A 21,273-nucleotide genomic window follows, 5' to 3' on the forward strand; every position below is an offset into this window, starting at 1 on the left:
TTGTATTTTTAGTAGAGACGGGGTTTCACTGTATTAGCCAGGATGGTCTCGATCTCCTGACCTCGTGATCCACCCACCTCGGCCTCCCAAAGTGCTGGGATTACAGGTGTGAGCCACCACGCCCGGCCCCTTTATTTCTTATCTTTGTAATCAAGGAACCTGGCAGCGTCCATTTATAAAGAGCTTCATGAAATGGAAGAAAGGATGTGGTTAATTCAGAAAATGTGTGAAACCTGTGGAATAGACAATTCTGTTCAAAATGAAACAGGGTTCACTTTTGGAGGATGATACGTGTAGAGACATTGATTCCTGGATTTTTTTTCTTTAAAGTTGGGGCACCTTCAGAAATAAAACATTTGGCTTTTGAATTATATTGTTTAAACTTTCAAAGTTTTACAGAAGTTAAAATGATCTAGAGAATACTAGAGAGGTCTTAATTGATAGTATTCTTGTTAATGTAGGGAATAAGAAAGGGTAAACTGCTGTTGATAAATGTTGATACCTGCTTTATTGGATATAAGGCACAGGTTGTCTGTGTTTGGCTATTGTGAGGAATTTTTTTAAAAAGAAAAAGAGCAGAGTCCTTGCTCTGGGAACACAATAATCCATTGCAGAGAGAGCACAAGAACTAGTACATATTTTAACCTTTGATTATTGTGTTAATTAACAAGGAAAATATTAATTCTGGGATATTAGTATTGAGTCAGTGTGTCTGTGATGTGAACTTAATCCAAGCAAAACACTTAGGTACATTTGCTTTAAAAAAAATAGTCCCGTGATGGATGAAAGGCCAAATACTTTGGGTTATCTGTATTTATAAACCCATAAAGATTATAATGTTTCCAATACTGCAAAAAAAATTTCTATTCTTAGAAATTTTGGAAATGTACTCATTTGTCTATCAAATACAGCAACTCAGGAACTATCCAGGAAGTACATCTGTAAGTGAACATGAGAAATCGTGAACCACAGAGTTAGGTAATCAGGAAGCATCTATTGACTATCCATGTGTATGTACCTAATATTATGTAGGTCATGTGGAAAAGGGAAGATGTATACTCTAAAACATGATTTTCCATCAAAAAGACACATATTAAAGTAGAGATATTCAAAGACTTTATAGTGAGGTGCAGAATGTGTTCAGTTTGGGGCTGAAGATACGCAATGTAAAGCTAAAGTTGACTTCTTTTACTTCTACCAGTATTCTAAAAAAGAAGGCCCTCACTGATAAAACTTAACTAGTTAAATTAAGAAAGCCAGGCACGGTGGCTCACGCTTGTAATCCCAGCACTTTGGGAGGCCGAGGGGGGCGGATCACGAGGTCAGGAGATCGAGACCACGGTGAAACCCCGCCTCTACTAAAAAATACAAAAAATTAGCTGGGCGTGGTGGCGGGCGCCTGTAGTCCCAGCTACTCGGAGAGGCTGAGGCAGGAGAATGGCGTGAACCCGGGAGGCGGAGCTTGCAGTGAGCCGAGATTGCGCCACTGCACTCCAGCCTGGGCCTGGGCGACAGAGCGAGACTCCGTCTCAAAAAAAAAAAAAAAAAAAAAAAGAAAGCCAATACAGAGAAATATTACCTGATTTCAAAATGACACAGAAGTTAAACGCAACGTTAGTTAGAATTCTTAGCAATGAAGTCTTTGGGATATTACCAGTCATGAGTATTTCATGTTTGTTGGGTGAAATTGTTGCTATGCATGTCCTTAGAAGAACAGAAGCCTGAAAGTTACTGAAATAACTCCTTTGTGATACTGAATAAAAGTTTCAGAAGAATAAAAAAAGGGTTATTCTTCCATTAAGATTAATATTTTATATCTCCATCTTGAGTTATTTGATTGTATCGTCTTAATATTCTTGATAGCTATTTACTTTTCTGTCATGATTTTTATTCTTTACGTAAGCACTATTATCATTTGCATCGTTATAAAGGATAGTGTTAATGTTGATTGTAAGTTACTAATATTTCCTGCTATAAACCACAAAGGTACTCTTTGCTTCCAATTCATAAAATGTATCAGGTAAGATTTTTCTTTTTATACTTCCACTCAAAGTAAGTAAAGGAAGCTAAAATTGCCATGTTTAGTAATCATTAAGGACAAATTATCCTGAATAAGTAGCTTTTGCTACTTCTACTTTATTTTTTAAACTATCAGGAAGATAGTCCCAGTTTATTTCTTCATAAGAACTATTTGTGTATGTGTTTGTGTGTGTGTGTGTGTAGGATTAAGTAGTATAATGGCTCTTACTGTCTTGTCTTCTTTTTTGTTGTCTTGACTGTTTCATGGGGAGATATGAACTTGAATTTCTAACTTGAAATGTACTTTTCAGTTACAGACATTTATATTTTAAAATATTTGTCATCTATTTATCCTGTGGTACATGTTTCTCTTGTCTTCAGTTAAATTGTATATATTGATTTGTCTGTTTGAAGAAGTTCTCCATAATGCTAAAGGCATTACCATGCCCTAAAATAGACAGTAATAGGTAAAAGCATATGTAAAGCTCTTGTCTCAGCCACCACACACAACTGCCAAGATCATAGAGAAGGAGGAGGAGTGGTAAGTGTCTTCCAACACTTCTCACTTGTATTGACGGGTAACATTAGATTCAAACTACTTCAGACCTACACAAAACAAAATTTATGTACTACAAAGAATGTCAAGTGTACCTCTTACCACAAATCCACTTGCTAATGTCAGTGAATCTCTAGTTTCAGAAAGTTTTTAGTCAGTGCAGAGAAATTGAAGGCATTATATCCAAAATTTATTATATAATTACCCTTCATTTTTATGGTGGTAAGTGTCATGTTTTAAAAGTCATTACATAATTAGATGTATATATGTACACATACATATATATTAACTATATTGTCACTTTAGGGTTAAGAGTATTATAGTTGTGTTTTATTAAAATAAACAGGTGATTTAGAAAACAAATACTAATATTTTATTTTTATTATGTTAACTTAGTTAAAATTTTCCTTTTATCTTCAGATTTACATTTTTTTTATTTACCTTTCATTAATAGGTAGTATAGATCAATCAGTGTTAAAAGAATTACCCCCTGAACTCCTGGCAGAAATTGAGTCCACCATGCCACTTTGTGAACGTGTGAAAATGAACAAACGCAAGCGTAGCACAGTTAATGAAAAGCCAAAATATGCTGAAATCAGTTCAGATGAAGATAATGATAGTGATGAAGCTTTTGAATGTAAGTATCACAGAACTCTTTGTTATTATTTTAGAGTTTAAAAGCAGGTTGATGTGTTTTTCTCATTTATAATTTGGGGGTTTAGCAAGAGCACAGTCACCTTAATTCTTAATAACACAGTATAGTAAGTTTTTTTCTCTATACTTTAAAAATGCGTGAAAGATGAGATCAGTTGGCACCAAGAAAACAATATTAAATGAGCTACAGTTAATTTTAAAACACAGGTAGGTATGTGTCTGTATGCATTCAGCAAACATTTATTGAGCTCCTATTATATGCTAGACACTGAGAGTAAAAATATAAATAAGATATGGCCCCTGTCTTCAAAGAGCCTTCAGTCTAATGGGGGAAATATGTAAATAAATAATTGCAGTATGCTGATAAAAGTACAATGATAACAGTAAATCCAGGGTGCTATGGGAACACATTGGATTGGCATCAAAATCAGAGTGGGGGCTCAGGGAATGCTTACTGGAAGAGGTGACACTTGAGTTGAGTCTTGAAGGACACGTAGGAGATAGCCAGATGAAGAAATATTTAAAATCATACTATCACTAAATTATGAATGGATTAGCCACATTGCAGATTATCTCTGTGGTTTGGACCTGGCTTCTCCTTTTTGCCCAGCTGTGTCCTGGAATTCCTCCCTTGTTTCACTGTTTTCCAGAGCTGGCTTCTTCACTACACAGCTACCTCTCTACAACACTGTGATCACCTGTCTTTGCACTAGACTTGCTATACCTCGCCTGTCTTCCTACTGGTCCACTGAAAAAGTTCTTCTCTTTTATCCCTATCTTCCTTCTTCTGGAGCAAGAGAATTGAGCCTAGCCAAGAGGGGTCAGCAACCTTGTTTGACTTAAACGGCATTCAGTGGAAACAGACTATGGGAGATCTTCACTTGTGTGCCAACTGACTTAGTCATAATGACCAAAAGAAGTGGGAAGACCACCAGTGTTCTACTTTTTCCACCTAGTGTCCATAGATTGAGGTGTGACAAGCAAGGGCAGGAAGGACAGATGCATGCTGCCATTTTTAAATGTATATTGCTGATGGAAGCCCTTCACCTCCTCCAAAGTTTTTAATGTTAATTTACTGATTTTTTTTTATTGTGAGCTCTTGAGCTATGAGCAGTAGACTATGAATACTGAACAAATCTGAAAAAAGTTTTAACATTGAAATAAAATATACAGCAAACTTAACATTTAATCATGTATAATTGTTATAATTGTATTATGAAATGTATTGACACACAGTATATTAAAATGGCTAAAGTTAATTTTTTTTATTACAATCAAATATTTTGGTCACATGGGGACGTGGTTAGCTCTGGAAGGTGAGAAGATAAAAGAAACATGGGGCCCAGGAACTCATTCCCTTTAATATACATGCCTTACCACTCTGCCTCTTTCCCTCTAATAAACATATCACCCATATCTAGAATAGCCGAGAAGGAGGAGTCCCTGAATTCCAGTTTGATTTCAAATGACATTTCAAATCCAGTTGACTGAAAGTGGCTGCCTCCATTACTAAATTGCAAAGATTTCTGAAGCTGTCTCACAGTTAAGTGGAAAGGATAACATAATCAAAAATCTCCACCAAGTGTAAAATAGTGGAGAGTAGAGCCACACCTCCCTCATGTTTGTCACCAATGCAGCCACCATTCTTTTCCCCTTGCTTTCTGTCATGAAAGCTATTGTCTCATTGTATGGAGGCGCATAGCTTTGTTGTAAAGCCATGGATCCTGTTATATCTATGCCCAACTATATCAAAAGGTAATATTTATTTTAAAGAACCTAAGCTTCACCCGCTGCTAGAAGAAAGGAAAGTTTCTCTGGATTTTTAAAGAGATGTCAAGAGTAGCTTCCTGTTTTTCTTCGCTTATTTCTATACAAGTAACTATAGAAAAGTGGACACTGGAGCCACTGATTTGAATGGTAAAAGAAGTCCAAATGATTGTTCACATAAACAACCAAATTGTTACACCACAACAGAAACAGTGTAGTGAAAATATAGCACAATACAAAATATGAAACTATTATGAGAACGTTAAGTCGCAAGCATTATGCTGCTGAGAGAGAGAGAAATTTTTGAAACTTAGCAGTTTAATCAAATTGGTTTCTCAAAATCTAAAACCAAGGAAATAGTTTTGTTGAAGATCAGGAGAAGATGTTGAAGGATAATTTTGAAAGTTGGGCTACACAGATTTGGATGGCCATAGCACAAATATAGTCACTGGGTGCCTGGGGAAAATGGAGAGAGGGGCGATGTAAGAAGCTCAAGAGATATATAGGTGAAATTTGGAAAGAGAGGATAGAGAACACCCAAGTCATATTTTACGTACCTCTCTTTTGAGTCCTTTCCCCTCCCCTGCTTATTCCAGGGTAATGAGAGAAATGGAGAAAGAATAAGCTAACCACAATGAGTTGGTATCCTAATAACCTCATTATAACACAATGTGTTATGGAAGTTGTTTTTTTTTAATTTGTCACCCCATTTTTATCTAAATTGTCTAAAATTTGATGAATGTGAAATAAAGATTTACAAGATTTGTGGATAGTTACCACCAATACAGCATATTCTATGTAATTAGAAACCACTATAAGATTTTTCAAGCATTTTCTACTCATAGGATTGAATGCTTGAAACGGATTTGTTATGAAATTAATTAAAATGTACAAAGACTAAAGCAGGTCATATTTGAGGTTGTAAAATACTAATTTCTGGCGCGGTAGCTCATGCGTGTAATGTCAACACTTTGGGAGGCCGAGGTGGGAGGATTGTTTGAGCCCAGGAGTTTGAGACCAGCCTGAGCAACATAGCAAGACCCCTTCTCTGCCCCCATAAGAAAATAGTGCTTTCTGAAGAAGTTTGCTTATTAGTCGTCATCCCTTGTAATGTAGGCATTTCAGTACTTGTGAAAAAAACATCTAAGGAATTCTATATAGAAATGACCTGTTTCTCTGTCACAAATACATACACACACCCTACTTATATTAGTGTATGAAACAAGTTGTCACTAAAGGAATGTACTAGAGCATACTGTAATCATAAAAGAGGAACAGTCCTATCACTCTTCACATACCTCATAACCAAATTCATACCTAATTATGAAGAAAATCTCAGATATTTATATCCATTTACATTTGTGCTTTATATGAACCTTTTTGCTATCCAAGCCTGTGACTGTAAAGAAGAGGAAACAAAATGACCTTTTCCTGCCATGTTGTCCATAGATTGGCTAAAAGAGTCCAGAACCAGAAACCAACCTAGATTCTTGAACAGGAGTAGTTAGGGTAGCATTTAAGAATAAGATTAGACAGAGTATAGACATTTATTACCCACACATGAAGACACTGGCACAAGCATAGAGTGCCTGGGCCAGAGGTTGGCATCCGTACATCGAAGCCAATTAGGGAACTTAAGCAAAACATTTGTCTTAAGTATTCGTGTATTTATCATAGTTAGGGATTCAGAAAAGAGCAGTTGCTAGTCAAATAACAGACTAGAAAGTTTATCATTGTCAGCAACAAGTGATCACAACAACAACCAGTATATGATTTCAAGGTAGGACACATCACTTCTCTACCCTGGTTTTAACTTGGTGGTACCTGCTGCATCCTAGAACAGACATGGTAAATATTTGTCACTTATAGTGCCCCCCAGCTCTTACTGCAGACATTTCTAATCAGTCTTTCTTGCTGAACTATGATGCTTTCTCAGGGCTTGGAGTTATTTTCAACATAATGTTCTAGGCAGCTATTGCCAGTTGATGAGAGTTGATGTGTTAGATGAAATCTGTTTGCCAGGTCTGCCTAAAGGGTCCTGTCAGTACGGGTGATTTTAGCAGAATGCTAAAATGATGGGGAAAAGATTGAAGGTAACATATATAATCATGCTTATGAAGCGTGCATGAGCTTAGAAACTTTTCTTGGGTTTAAGCAAGACTTTTGTTGAAGAACTGAATTCATTATGTGAGTATTTACAACTGTACAGGTTTATTCTGTCTCGGTAGGCTTGTCATGTTAGGTCACCAGGGCTTATGGAATTTATCGCTGAGTTATGGGTTTAACTTAGCTATTAATTGATGGTGTACGTGGTTACCCATATTCTGTAACACTTTCTCAAAAGTTGACTTTTCCTCCAAACCCTGCTCCCCATCAGTAATCTGAGTGCTTTAAGGTGGTTCTGTTTTTCATCTAATTCTTAAATATAGTTTGTTTTACAGCCTCAATTAATCTTGAAGTTTAGGTATAACCCTTACTGACTTACTGAATAACTGTCCTTGAAGGGAACACTGTAGTTTAATTTCAAGAACCTTCCTATCTGTATTTATTAGCAGTAAATACTGAGTTCATGTAAAGATCTTTAAATCTGGGTAGATTGTGCTAAAATTAGTGATACTTTTTCTATATCATAACTTAAACTTCTGGATAGACAAAATCACTGAATTTCCTAGACCCTATGGAATGAAGATTTTTTTCCCCATGTGATTCATTTGTAAAGTACAAGTTTTAATCATCTTTTTAAATGAGGTAAATTATTTGTCATGGGGATTTGCTTCTAGCCTCTAGGAAACGACATAAAAAAGATGATGATAAAGCTTGGGAATATGAAGAGCGTGACAGAAGAAGCTCTGGGGATCATAGGAGAAGTGGCCACTCTCATGAAGGAAGAAGGAGTTCAGGTGGTGGTCGTTATCGAAACCGAAGTCCGTCAGATTCTGACATGGAAGATTATTCTCCTCCTCCCAGCCTTAGTGAGGGTAATTCATCAGTGTCAACGGATTTCTTACATAAACCAATTTAAATTTAGGGCTTTAACTTTGAAGAATATTTTGTATCTTTTTATGAGTTAATTAATAACTAATTTTCAATTAAGACAAAAATACTTAGTTTCTATGTGCAGTGATTATTGTTTAAGTCTTTAACATTCAGGAAAAAAAACTAGAAACAAAAATGGAATTATTTTAAGTTGTTAGTCCTACATTTCAGTACTTCTTTTTGTTCGTTTTAGTTGCTAGGAAAATGAAGAAAAAAGAAAAACAGAAGAAAAGGAAAGCATATGAACCAAAACTAACACCTGAAGGTAACACTTTAGTTTATTTAATTTATCTTTATTCATATTCTTCAGCATCACATGTCTACTTGGAATGTGAGAATAATGAATGTATTTTTCTCTCTTGCAGAAATGATGGACTCTTCAACTTTTAAGAGATTCACAGCCTCAATAGAGAATATTTTGGATAATTTGGAAGATATGGATTTTACTGCATTTGGTAAAATCAACTTAAAATACATTTACACGTACTCTAAGTGTCTTAACTGTATCCTCTAGAGTAACTCAGTTACTCTAGAGGATACGGAGGCATGCTCTGTGCTATCAAAAAACTTGAAATCTAGTTGGAAAGTCAAATCTAGTCTGTTACCAAGAAATTAAAAACTTTAGTACAAAACTCAAGTATAAATTAATCAAGTCTGGATAGTATCTTACTCATGAGTAAGTCAGAGTAATTAAAAAAGTCTTTATGCAGGTGAGGAGGCTTGAAAAGGCCCTGTATAATGAAGGTACTGATAGGAGCAAATATGCAGAAATAAGCATCTATTCTTCTGTTCATTTATTCTAATGACCAATATTTATTGAATACTTATCGTATGCCAGTAGGATGTTAAGTGCTAGAGATGCAAAAATAACTAAAACCCAAACACCTGGCTTTAGGGAATACAGATGCTAATATGGAAAACAAAATAGTAAACCAGTTAGAATACAGTAGGATTAATGTTATATTCATGTATTACTTTTACAATGACATAAAGATTATATCTATAAATATTAAAATATGTTTATGAAAACACTGCCTACAATGTATAGAGCTATTCTTAACAATCTTATGCCACCTTCATCTGGTAAAATAAGTATTTGTTTTGTGAGAATTGCTTGCCTGAGTATCATTGTGTTTGCTGATTATTTAGAATGTCAGTTTCATCTCTTTTAAAACTTTACAATTCTGTGCTGAGAAATTGTCTTCTGTATCATTTAGGGTCCCAAAAGTACAAAGGGCACTCTCAAATTAGAATAATATGAGGAGGAGTTATTTACAAAGAGACCAGTTAAAAAGATGGAGGCAAAATAGTACCAGAACCCAGGGTTAACAGCCTTAAACCAAAAGAGTGAGGATACAGAAAAGTCACCAGAACTCATTCTGCAGGAAAAAAAGTTGTAGAGTAGGCTGCCTTGAAAGGAGCAATACCTTTTGGTCAGGAGACAGAGCCAGCCTGAGGAGACCTTGTAAGCAAAGAGTAAGAGATATAAATACCTTGACCTTACACTCCTCTTTGATCTTCTAACAGGGCACCCTACTGGCCAAACCCAAACAAAAGCAGAGGGCATGGGAGACTCTTGATGTAGTCCATTCAGGTCAGCCTCCTGAGGCAGAGAGTGTGGTTGAGAACAGTCAAGAGTATATCTAAAGTAGTAAAGATAAGATCTCTATCTCATCTTCCCATTTTAGTCATAAATCTGACTTCAATTTCTGTCCTTTTTCACTCAGGGTTTACTTGAGGTTTATATATAGAGGCGTCTTAGGTTGTTATTTGTTTAGTTTGCGTGTCTAAAAATTTTATTAGAAAGTTAAGCTTGACATTTTGAGCTATTTCATTTACCTAAACTTTGTGTTTGTTTGGCTTGATTTTGCAGGTGATGATGATGAAATTCCTCAGGAACTGCTCTTAGGAAAACATCAGCTTAATGAACTTGGCAGTGAATCTGCTAAAATAAAAGCAATGGGTATAATGGATAAGGTAGCTCACCAAAGTAAAATTTATAAATTTACTTCATAGAAACATTTGAAATCAATTTAAGGTTTTCAGGGTAAATTATAAAATTTATGTAAAGTAAATAGTAAAAAGAAAACTCATTGTTGACTTCTGAGAGTCTAAATGAGTTTTTTTGCTTTTTTACAAAAGAATAAAAGAAGTATTCTGCAGATTATTCTAAAGAGAATCATATTACTGCATTGAAAGAGGCATGGACTTTAATTTTTTCCAGTTTTTTTTTTTTTTTTCATTTTCTCAAATATTTAGATTATTTAAATGCAGAAATACATTAAATTTTTCTTTGACATTTGCTTTAGTCGTTTAGGGTCATTGAGTAGAAGTTCTAAGTGGGAAAGTTTTTGTACTCTTTAAGAGGGTGACAATGCTATTTCCTCCATAGTTCAAAGGGAATAATTGTACAGATTGTTTCTTGAATAATATATAACTTTTACCAATGATTGATAAAGAATTTATGTTGCTATTTTAGCTTTCAACTGACAAAACTGTGAAAGTCTTAAATATCTTGGAGAAGAATATTCAGGATGGGTCAAAGCTTTCCACTTTGTTAAATCATGTAAGTTTAAGATCCATACTGTTAATTTTACCCTTAATGTTATTAAGATCTATAGTAGTCCCCCACTTCTCTATTGTTTCATTTTCCATGTTCTCAGTTACCTACAGTCAACTGCAATCTGAAAGTAGGTGAATAATTTTTATTATAGTCTATTGTTCTGTTTGTTACTGTCATTAATCTCTTCCCATGCCTAATTTATAAATTAAATTTTATCTTAGGTATGTATGTATATATAGGAAAAAAATAGTGTATATCAGGTTTGATACTATCCGTGGCATGCACTTGAGGTCTTGGAATCTATCATCTGTGCATTAGGGAGGGACTAATGTGAATTTTTTCACAAATGACTTTCATGTGTAGGGGAAATTTCACATTTCGTTAATTTGAGCATGTTACCATGAATTACTAGTTACATTCATTAGCATTGCTAATAGAACTTCACTTTTAGTAATTCAGAATTAATGTTACACATTGTCAATTCACAGCTTTGCCATAAAGTAAGAATAATAAAGACGTGAACATTTTTGTCAATTTAAGGGGCAGTTCTTTAGTTTATGCTCTTCCTTATTTAAGTGTATGAATGTTTAAATTTTGTTTTTGATTTATGAGGAGATAGTAGGTAGTAATTCTTTTTCTTGAGCTTCCCTGAAGAAATAACATAGTTAGAAATCTTATGATTTCCTAATATATACTAATTAATATACATTACTCCTTATATACCATTTTTATACCTACCTCAAAGGGTTGTTCAAAGGATTGAAGAATTAATCCCAGCACTTTGGGAGGCCGAGGAGGGCGGATCACGAGGTCAGGAGATCGAGACCACGGTGAAACCCTGTCTCTACTAAAAATACAAAAAAAAATTAGCCGGGCGTGGTGGTGGGCGCCTGTAGTCCGAGCTACTCGGAGAGGCTGAGGCAGGAGAATGGCGTGAACCCGGGAGGTGGAGCTTGCAGTGAGCCGAGATTGCGCCACTGCACTCCAGCCTGGGCGACAAGCGAGACTCCGTCTCAAAAAAAAAAAAAAAAAAAAAAAGAATTAATTCATGTAAAGCACTTATAACAGTGCACACTTCAACTTCTCAGTAAATGTTAACTCCAGCTGTTACTATATTTTAATATGCTTATATCAAAAGCAGTAGCAACATGGTTGCAATGGTTTATTAATTGAGTGAAGCAAATTTCCTGGGATTTGTCTTCCTAGCATTGCAGTGGACTATAAATTATATGTGCATTCAAATTGATCTTGATATCTCTGACATTAATGAATGCAGACACTAATGATTATAGGCATTTAATAAGTTCTGAGTTGATAAATTTTCTTTCTCTCTTTTTTTTTTTTTGTCCCCTGATAGAGCCAGGGTCTTGCTCTGTCACCTGGGCTGGAGTGCAGTGCCACAGTCATAGCTCATTGTAGTCTGGAACTACTGGGCTCAGGTGATCCTCCCACCTCAGCCTCCCAAGCTGCTGGGACTACAGGCATGCACCACAATGCCTGGCTAATTATTTAAAATATTTTGTAGAGCCAAGGTCTCACTCTGTTGCTCAGACTGGTCTCAAACTGCTGGCAACAAACAATCCTCCTGCCTTGTCCTCCCAAAGCTCTGGGACCACAGATGTGAGGCACTACACCTGGCCAAATTTTCTTTATTTTTAAAAGCCTGATTATAAAAGTAACATATTTATTGTAGAAAATTTCCAAAACACAGGAAGCACCAAAAAAGCTATATTCTAATCCAGCAATAACCATTTTGAACACTTTTGATATATATACTTCTCATGTATACATATGTAGTATATATATTTAATATACAAGCACTAGATTTTATTTTATCTTTTGAGGGAAATGCTCTTGGTGTTTACAAAAGCCACAGGATTGCTAGGGGATCTACATGGAATAAAACAAGCTTGTCCAACCTGTGACCCGCTGGCCCATGTGGCCCAGGACAGATTTGAATGCAGCCCAACACAAATTTGTAAACTTTCTTGAAACATGAGGATTTTTTGCAATTTCTTTTTAAGCTCAGCAGCTTTCGTAACTGTTAGCGTATTTTATATGTAGTCCAAGACAATTATTCTTCCATTGTGGTCCAGGGAAGCCAAAAGATTGAACACTTCTGGAATAAAATATGTAGAAAAATAATCTCAGGTGGTAGTTTTCTGGATTATTAAATATATTTATATTTTTAAGTGCCCTCTCTTTACTTTTTGCATCACAGAAACAAAGGCTTAGAGAAACCTAAAGTAACAATCTACTCCATTGTTAGTCTACAAGTTACTTAAATACTTCACCAAGAAATTGTGATAATCATCATCAGAAATCTAGAGTTCTGGAGAACTGGCTGACTCAGTCTTAAGGAAATTACTTTCATCCCTAAAAACCGTTAACAGTATTTAATATATTGTGGATAGCCTTAACGTTTGGCATGAATCATGAACCTCCTTAACTGACTCTTCCAAACAAACAGCAATGTTCGTATCAAAGACAAGCTACTTTATCTTTCCTTTGTGAGTTTTTAGGCATTACTGAACAGAAAGCCCTGTCTGCTTTACATATTATATATTGTGTTTTTGTTCATTTTCTAGGGTATAAGCTTTGAATTGGAAGTAGTCCTATAATATAGTTTATATTTCATAACCAAAGATGTGATAGAAGGATTTTTACTTTAACAGTGAGATTACTCCTAATTGCAATGTCGAGTTGCTGATGTGTAAATTAAAATAAAGTCTTCTGTCAGTTCTTAAATTATCCGTTTAAAAAAAGTCTTCGTTAGTCTGCATATTACTACTTTTTAATCTCAGTTTCGGTAACTGTGTTGTTGAAAAGCAGGTGTTAGGAATGATTGTCAATAACATTTTAGTACTAAGTAAGACTTTGCCCTTTGTCATTAATTTTTGCTTTGTTATCACAGCAGCAAGCAGAATTTATAAAGTTTTTAAACTATCATAATGTTTATACCCAAAACACAAAATTAATTTATATACATTTAAAGTCATAAGCTAAATCTTAGATTTGGATAAAGCACACAAAGGATATGAAGATAATTATAACTTTTTCAGTAGGGTGTCATCTAGTGGTGAAATGAGGTAGAGTATATCACGTTTGAAAACATTGAAACACAAATCGTGCTCAAAGTAGTATCAGTATTTGTACCTCATTCTGGATATTCTTAAAAGAATTAACACACATCATAACACTTTTCCACCAGTGAAAATCAAATAAATCATAACATTAATGTATATTTTAAACCTATAAATGTGTTTATTTCCATTTCATTAACAATACTGTTTTACAGAACAACGATACTGAAGAAGAAGAAAGGTTATGGAGAGACCTTATTATGGAGAGAGTTACAAAATCAGCGGATGCTTGTCTTACAACTATCAACATTATGACATCCCCTAACATGCCAAAAGCTGTGTACATTGAGGATGTAATTGAAAGAGTTATACAGTACACTAAATTTCATTTGCAGAATACACTTTATCCTCAATATGATCCTGTTTACAGATTAGATCCTCATGGAGGTTAGTTCGTATAATATCAAAATTATTGTAAATTTTTGCCATGTTAGATGAGTCAAAATAGGACTTAAAATGGCACCAAAATTTTTGAATCATATAACTTGTAATAAACACTGATTTTGATTATGGATTTGACTAGAATATAGTACTTGTTCAATTATAATTTCTTTAGGAACTATTTATATATAATAGAAGTTATTTCTACTTGTCAGGGAAAATCTCAGAAAATACTACCTTCTGGTTTCATTTATCACTTCGCCCTAATTTTACCCAGAATAGTAGTTGTCTACAAAATGGATTGATTTAAGATAAATACTCTTTCTCTTGTTCTTAACCTTTATAAATGAGCAATGAAATGTATACATTTGAAGGGAGTAAGGTCATACTTAGGTTCCTGAATAATGAACTTGATGATCTATTGTATAATTGCAAATTAATTTAAAGGGAAATATAATCTTACTATCCTGCTCCAATGGAGAAAAGTAGAAATCAAGATAAAATAATATTTTAGATACAAGGATTTAATAGCTGCTGAAGATTATCTGATGCAAGAATGTTTCTAATAGAATATCTCTAGAGAGTAATTTTCTATTTTAATAAATAAAAAGCTTTATCTTCCAGGTTCTGTAGCTAAAAAATTGTGTTCTCTTAATTCAAAAAACAGTTTGGGTACTGTTTATTAAAAATTATTAAAAGTTGATGTTTTCCTTATCTTGAATTTGTTTCATTTTAGGAGGCTTATTAAGTTCAAAAGCAAAACGGGCTAAATGTTCTACCCATAAGCAGAGAGTAATAGTAATGCTTTATAACAAAGTTTGTGACATTGTTAGCAGCTTATCAGAATTGCTAGAGATACAACTTCTTACAGACACAACAATTCTTCAGGTAAGTTTTTTTGGTAAGCATTTTGTACATTTCTAAACTAAATGATTAAGTCCAGTACAACCTAGCTCACTCAATAATAAGACCAGCACTATGTTATCAAGAATTTTTCCTGTTAAGAGTATGTTATATCTAAATTGAAGAAATAAAACTTCAGGAGTTTTAAAAAGACATTTTGTCAGGAGACAGACAAATGTAGTGTAAATTCCAAACTCTAAATTCTTTGAAAGATAGGTTATATTTTCATGCAGATATTAAATGTTTGTTATTTCTTTATATTCCGGTGACATTTGTAAACTCAAAAAGTAGAGATTAGAGGACTGATAGCTATGAAACAATGTGCCTGTTGTATGTGCTAACGTGCTTTGAGGATGAAGGGGAACAGAGAAAAGAATAGATGCTGATTAGGTGGGGGAAAGAAAAAATGCCTTCTTAGTGTTTTCCAGTAAGCTTATGAATGTATTGGAATTTAGTAAGATAGAATTTTACTGAAATCAACTAAAGATGTATACTACTTACTCTCTTCTTTTTTAAACAGGTTTCATCTATGGGAATAACACCATTTTTTGTGGAAAATGTCAGTGAACTACAGTTGTGTGCCATTAAGTTAGTCACTGCAGTAAGTATAATCAATTTGTATTTTTAGTTACCCCACAAATAAAACAATATTGATGTCATTTAATCCAAACTTCCAAAAAATAATGAAGATACCTGGTTTTTAGTACATTCATTTCAATCTAAGGACTATTTTACTAAGTCTTATTAGACTTTATTAATTGAGGATTTCTTTTTCAGTTTTGTTAATTTATTGGGTTATTCTGTTTTTGTCACATTTAAAACACTTCTAAATATTTGCAAATATTTCAGCTAATAATTCCTTGATATTTATAATAAAGTTAGAATGGTTTAAAATCATTTAAATCTTGTCTGACTGCCTATAGCCAAGATTTCATAGTCCTTTAAATGAAACTAGTGTACTCTTTGACTTCTATAAGAATGTTATAATTAATCATAGGAAAATAGAGCAACTTACCTTAGATACTGAAAACATTTTCATTCTAAACGGCAGGTAATTTTTTTAATCACATGATATTATTTTTTGGTTTGTTTTCTATTATAAGTTTAACTTGGAATCTTATAATTAAACAGGTATTCTCAAGATATGAAAAACATAGGCAGTTAATTTTGGAAGAAATTTTTACTTCACTTGCAAGATTACCAACCAGCAAGAGGAGTTTAAGGAACTTCAGGTAATTAATTATAACAGAGGTCAAGTATAATGAAGAACCGCCATTATATTGAACCGTCATACATTTATTCTTCATTTCTGTCTGATTTATATTTTAATAATTGAAAACTAGGCAGTTACATCAGAACAGCATGAAGAATAGCTGAGATGTGTGAAATAACATGACATATTTAGGGGGCTTAGAAAACTTCACTGATTCTCAAAGGTAAAGATCTGTGGCAGGGTTTTTCAGTCTTGGTACTGTTGACATTTTAGGCCATATGACACTTTGTTATGCATAGCTGTCTAGTGCAATATAGGATGCTCAGCAGCATCCCTGACCTCTACCCATTAGATGCCAATAGACACCCTTCCTCCTTCCAGTTGTGACAACCAAAATTATCTCCAGGCACTGGAGAGCAAAATCATTCCTTATTATGAACCACTAGTCAGTGAGAAGATCTTGTTGATCCTGTTGGAAATATGGCTCAAAATAATCATATCAGTTCGAAGAGGATTTTATAAGATTTTTGTGTCTCAAAAAAAAAAAATAAAAAACAGAAAGATTACTCTAATGGCAGTATGGAGAATAAACATGGGGATTAAATGTTCTTTAATCACTAAGCACACTGTTAATAAGGAATGTAACCCACTGCTATGGTCAGCATTATTGTCTTTGCCATCATAGATAATCACCAGAATTTTCTTAATATTCCTGAGTGATTAAAAGTGTTGACGTGGCATATAGGATTGTTTTTAAGATTGCTTTGAAGGCTTCTTTCTTCTCTAAAATAATTATTTTATCTTAATCATTTTTTGGACTAATTGTATACTGATAAACATTTATTGTCTGTTAAACCTGAAGAAAAACTATCAACATATAAAAGAATCCTTAGATTTTTACAATATCTATAGAACAGAAGATGTGGAAATTGATTTTTTGTAATCTGTGCTACCAATACTAGCACAGATGATCAACAGCTGTGTAGCAGATTTTAATACCAAATGAATAACAGATTCAGCAGATGAATAGCAAAATATATGGGCATTTGGAAACTTTGAAGACTTTTATCATTTTCGAAATCATTTTGAGAAATGTTTAATATTATGAATTTTTATCTGCAATGTATGTAAAGCATAGAAATTTGTATTAAATACTGTATTTTTCCTTTGACTATTTTAATTATCTGAGCATGCATAGGCTTTACTTGTTTTTGCTAACTTATCACAAATAATTACACGTAAGAACACTATAAGCACTAAGATCATGCCTAGAAATATTGGAAGTATCGTGAAACTTTCAGACAATAGATGACGTTTAAATGAGATTATCTTGATACTCCATACAAATTTTTTTTCTTCATTAAAGGTTAAACAGTAGTGATATGGATGGAGAACCTATGTATATTCAGATGGTTACAGCACTGGTTTTACAACTTATTCAATGTGTGGTACACTTACCATCATCAGAGAAAGACTCTAATGCAGAAGAAGATTCAAATAAAAAAGTAAGGAATCTATTAAAGGTTTTACAACTGCACTTTTATTGAAGGAAATACCTGTCATTCTTAAACAACTGAAGTTCTTTTTTTTTTTCTTTTTTTTTTTGAGACGGAGTCCCGCTCTGTCACCCAGGCTGGAGTGCAGTGGCGCGATCTCGGCTCACTGCAACCTCCGCCTCCCGGGTTGAAGTGATTCTCCTGCCTCGGCCTGCTGAGTAGCTGGGATTACAAGCACACATCACCGTGCCTGGCTAATTTTTGTATTTTTAGTAGAGGTGGGGTTTCACCATGTTGGTCAGGCTGGTCTCGAACTCCTGACCTTGTGATCCACCCTGCTCAGCCTCCCAAAGTGCTGGGGTTACAGGTGGGAGCCACTGCGCCTGGCCAGAGCTGATGTTCTTAATTAGACGTTCATGGCTGGGCTTTAAGGTCCTTTTAGAGCACTAGACATGGTGTTGGAAGAGTTGAGTTCTGGTTCTGTTGTATCTACCAGTCATAAAACATATAAATCATTTTAATCTTTCTGAGTTTATTCTTCAGCTGTAAAATGGAGGTGATAATACTTGTCAAAACTGCTATACCAGGTTGTAAGGGTCAGTGAGATATTAAATGTGAAAGTGAATAATACAATATGTAATATATATGCATGTTGAGTATCCCTGATCCAAAAATCTAAAATTGGAAATGCTCCAAAATCTGAAACTTTTTGAGTACCAAAATGATATTCAAAGGAAATATTCATTAGGGCATTTTGCATTTCAGATTTTCAGATTAGGGGTACTGAACCCATATATAAATACATAACATAGGATTATAATTAACATTAAATTCATGTGGAAAATGAGTTTATTCCCTCCCTAATAGGTAGCTCATGGGGATGTTTTGCTTTTGGTTTTATAGCTTTTGGAGATGTTTAGAATTTTTCCAAGTGTATACTTTTACCTCGACAAAAGTTTAAGAGAAACAAATAATTTTGTTTATCTACTGTTAGAGCCAAGCATATGTGTGTACCTTTTTGGGAATAATAATAAATATATAATAATTATTAATAACTGGACAGGCACTTTGGCTCATGCTCATAATCCCAGCACTTTGCAAGGTCAAGGTGGGCAGATTGCTTGAGGCCAGGAGTTCAAGACCAGTTGGGCAGCATGACAAAACTCTGTCTCTACAAAAAATACACAAATTAGCTGGTCATGGTGTTGTGCGCCTGTCATCCCAGCTACTCAGGAGGCTGAAACAGGAGGGTCGATCGAGCCTTGAGAGATCAAGACTCAGTGAGCCAAGATTGTGCTACTGCACCCTGGCCTGGATGACAGAATGAGACCCTGTCTAAAAATGAATGAATGAAAGAAAGTAAGTCAAATACTATCTGAAAAGTTCAGATCCTCTTTATTTCTCCCATCCCAATCCCATTGTTTGTAGTCTTCCTTTCCTAACCACTGGTGACAAGTATGATGAACATGTTTCTTTCTTTTAATGATTTTTATGTAAATTTGATATACAATTATTTCATTTTTACGTAAAGGACAGTGACATATTTACAGCTAATTTTTTCACTCAACATCACTTTTAATACATACAACTCATACTAGATTGTTTTTTACTTGAGTTAAAAACACCATATCATAGAATCACAACTTAAAGCAAAAGTTTCTCTAGATGTACTTAGGAGTAGAATTAAGATAGTATACATGCATTAAATTTACTGGAAGTTGTTAATTTGCTTACTAAAGTGGTGTTTCAGTTTATAGCCCTACTTCTTACTTAAAATTATGGTCATTGAGAAATACCCATCTTATTTTGCATTTTCCTGATTATTAGTGAGCTCGAGCCCCTTTTCCTATAGTTATTTGTCTGTTGTATTTTTATAACTGTGAATTGACTGTTTATATCGTAATCTTTAAATTTCTGATGAAGGCGTTGAATTTTTTTTTTTTTGATTGTATGGATTATGTGTTTCTTAAACTTTGAGATTGATATATTTTTTCTTAATTGTTTTTTTATTTTCAATCCATTTCTTTCTGTTCTGACCAGGATTATGGTAAACAACTATTGATATTAAATTTGTTAACCACATATGTTACTCTTACATTATTTTAATAACAGTCTATCTGTATTTTTATTTGTTTCTATAAAGTTTTAAAATATGCTCAGTGTGCTAATTTTGGCTTCTCTCATTATATATAATGGAATAGTTTAAGCATTTTAGTATTGAAATGTATTACCCCCTCTTCAGTAATAATATGACAATAGCAACAGGGCTAACTTATTATTTCTTGTATCTTTATAAACTCATTTTTTTCATTCTAGATTGACCAGGATGTTGTCATTACTAACTCTTATGAAACAGCTATGCGAACAGCCCAAAACTTCCTCTCCATCTTCCTTAAAAAGTGAGTAAAATTAATATAAATCTGGTTTTTCTTTTCCACAGTATAGAGAATAGTTCATTTTTTTAAAAAGATGAATCCTATTTCCTGCCATAATCTGAACCTTGAATACATCTTCCTGACACTTGGTTTCTTGATCTTTAAAATGAGACAACTGGAGTATTAAAAATCTAAAATTGGGATGGGACTACATGGGGGAAAAAAATCTAAAATTTTGTGAATTTGCTTATATGTTAGACTCCAGAAATTAAAGTACAAGATTGAAATTCTGTAATTTGTCTTCAGTAAATTTTGGAGAATTTTCCTATTGTACCTGAATAGGAAAGTTTGTGAAGAGATGTTATTTAGCCTCCATAAGGATTTTTTTTTTTTTTTTTTTTAATGAGACAGAGTTTCACTCTTGTTGCCCAGGCTGGAGTGCAATGGCGCGATCTCAGCTAACCACAACCTCCGCCTCCCAGCTTCAAGCGATTCTCCTGCCTCAGCCTCCCAAGTAGCTGGGATTACAGGCATGTACCACCATGCCCAGCTAATTTTTGTATTTTTAGTAGAGACGGGGTTTCCCCCATGTTGGTCAGGCTGGTCTCGAACTCCCGACCTCCGGTGATCCGCCTGCCCTGACCTCCCAAAGTGCTGGGATTACAGGCGTGAGCCACTGCGCCCAGCCCAGCCCAGCCTCCATAAGAATTTATGATGACCTTGGCCAGGCGTGGTGGCTCACACCTGTAATTCCAGCACTTTGGGAGGCCAAGTCAGGTGGATTACAAGGTCAGGAGTTCGAGACCAGCCTGACCAACGTGGTGAAACCCCATCTCTACTAAAAATACAAAAATTAGCCAGGCATGGTGGTGCACGCCTGTAGTCCCAGCTACTTGAGAGGCTGAAGCAAGAGAATCGCTGGAACCCGGGAGGTGGAGGGTTGCCGTAAGCCAAGATCATGCCACTGCACTCCAGCCTGGGTGACAGGGTGAGACTCCATCTCAAAAAAATAAAGAATTTATGGTGATCTTTTAGGTAGAAAAACAGTGATCATTTTTTTAAATGTGTTTCACTTGCAAGAAAGTAGTATTAGTATTGCTTAATAAATGAATTCCCTATAATTAAGGAGAAAATGGAGTTTGTGAAATAGACTCATTTTAAACCATA

At 34.5% G+C, this 21,273-nt stretch overlaps 1 protein-coding gene across 2 annotated transcripts in view; it reads left to right on the forward strand.

The window, feature by feature from the left end:
- The window catches only part of NIPBL (NIPBL cohesin loading factor), a 113,196-nt gene that overhangs the window by 42,862 nt on the left and 49,061 nt on the right, over window positions 1-21,273 (forward strand). For both annotated transcript variants that reach the window (XM_032135776.2, XM_032135779.2), the window contains 12 exons: window positions 3,030-3,212; window positions 7,777-7,974; window positions 8,226-8,297; window positions 8,398-8,487; window positions 9,906-10,009; window positions 10,512-10,598; window positions 13,894-14,125; window positions 14,856-15,007; window positions 15,543-15,623; window positions 16,154-16,254; window positions 17,602-17,740; window positions 20,048-20,130. In XM_032135776.2, coding sequence (XP_031991667.1) covers window positions 3,030-3,212; window positions 7,777-7,974; window positions 8,226-8,297; window positions 8,398-8,487; window positions 9,906-10,009; window positions 10,512-10,598; window positions 13,894-14,125; window positions 14,856-15,007; window positions 15,543-15,623; window positions 16,154-16,254; window positions 17,602-17,740; window positions 20,048-20,130 — 1,522 coding nt within the window. The remainder of the gene's footprint in view (window positions 1-3,029; window positions 3,213-7,776; window positions 7,975-8,225; window positions 8,298-8,397; window positions 8,488-9,905; window positions 10,010-10,511; window positions 10,599-13,893; window positions 14,126-14,855; window positions 15,008-15,542; window positions 15,624-16,153; window positions 16,255-17,601; window positions 17,741-20,047; window positions 20,131-21,273) is intronic.

The sequence above is a fragment of the Hylobates moloch genome, unplaced genomic scaffold (assembly GCF_009828535.3).
Source record: "Hylobates moloch isolate HMO894 unplaced genomic scaffold, HMol_V3 SCAFFOLD_17, whole genome shotgun sequence".
In the NCBI taxonomy this organism is placed as follows: Eukaryota; Metazoa; Chordata; class Mammalia; order Primates; family Hylobatidae; genus Hylobates; species Hylobates moloch.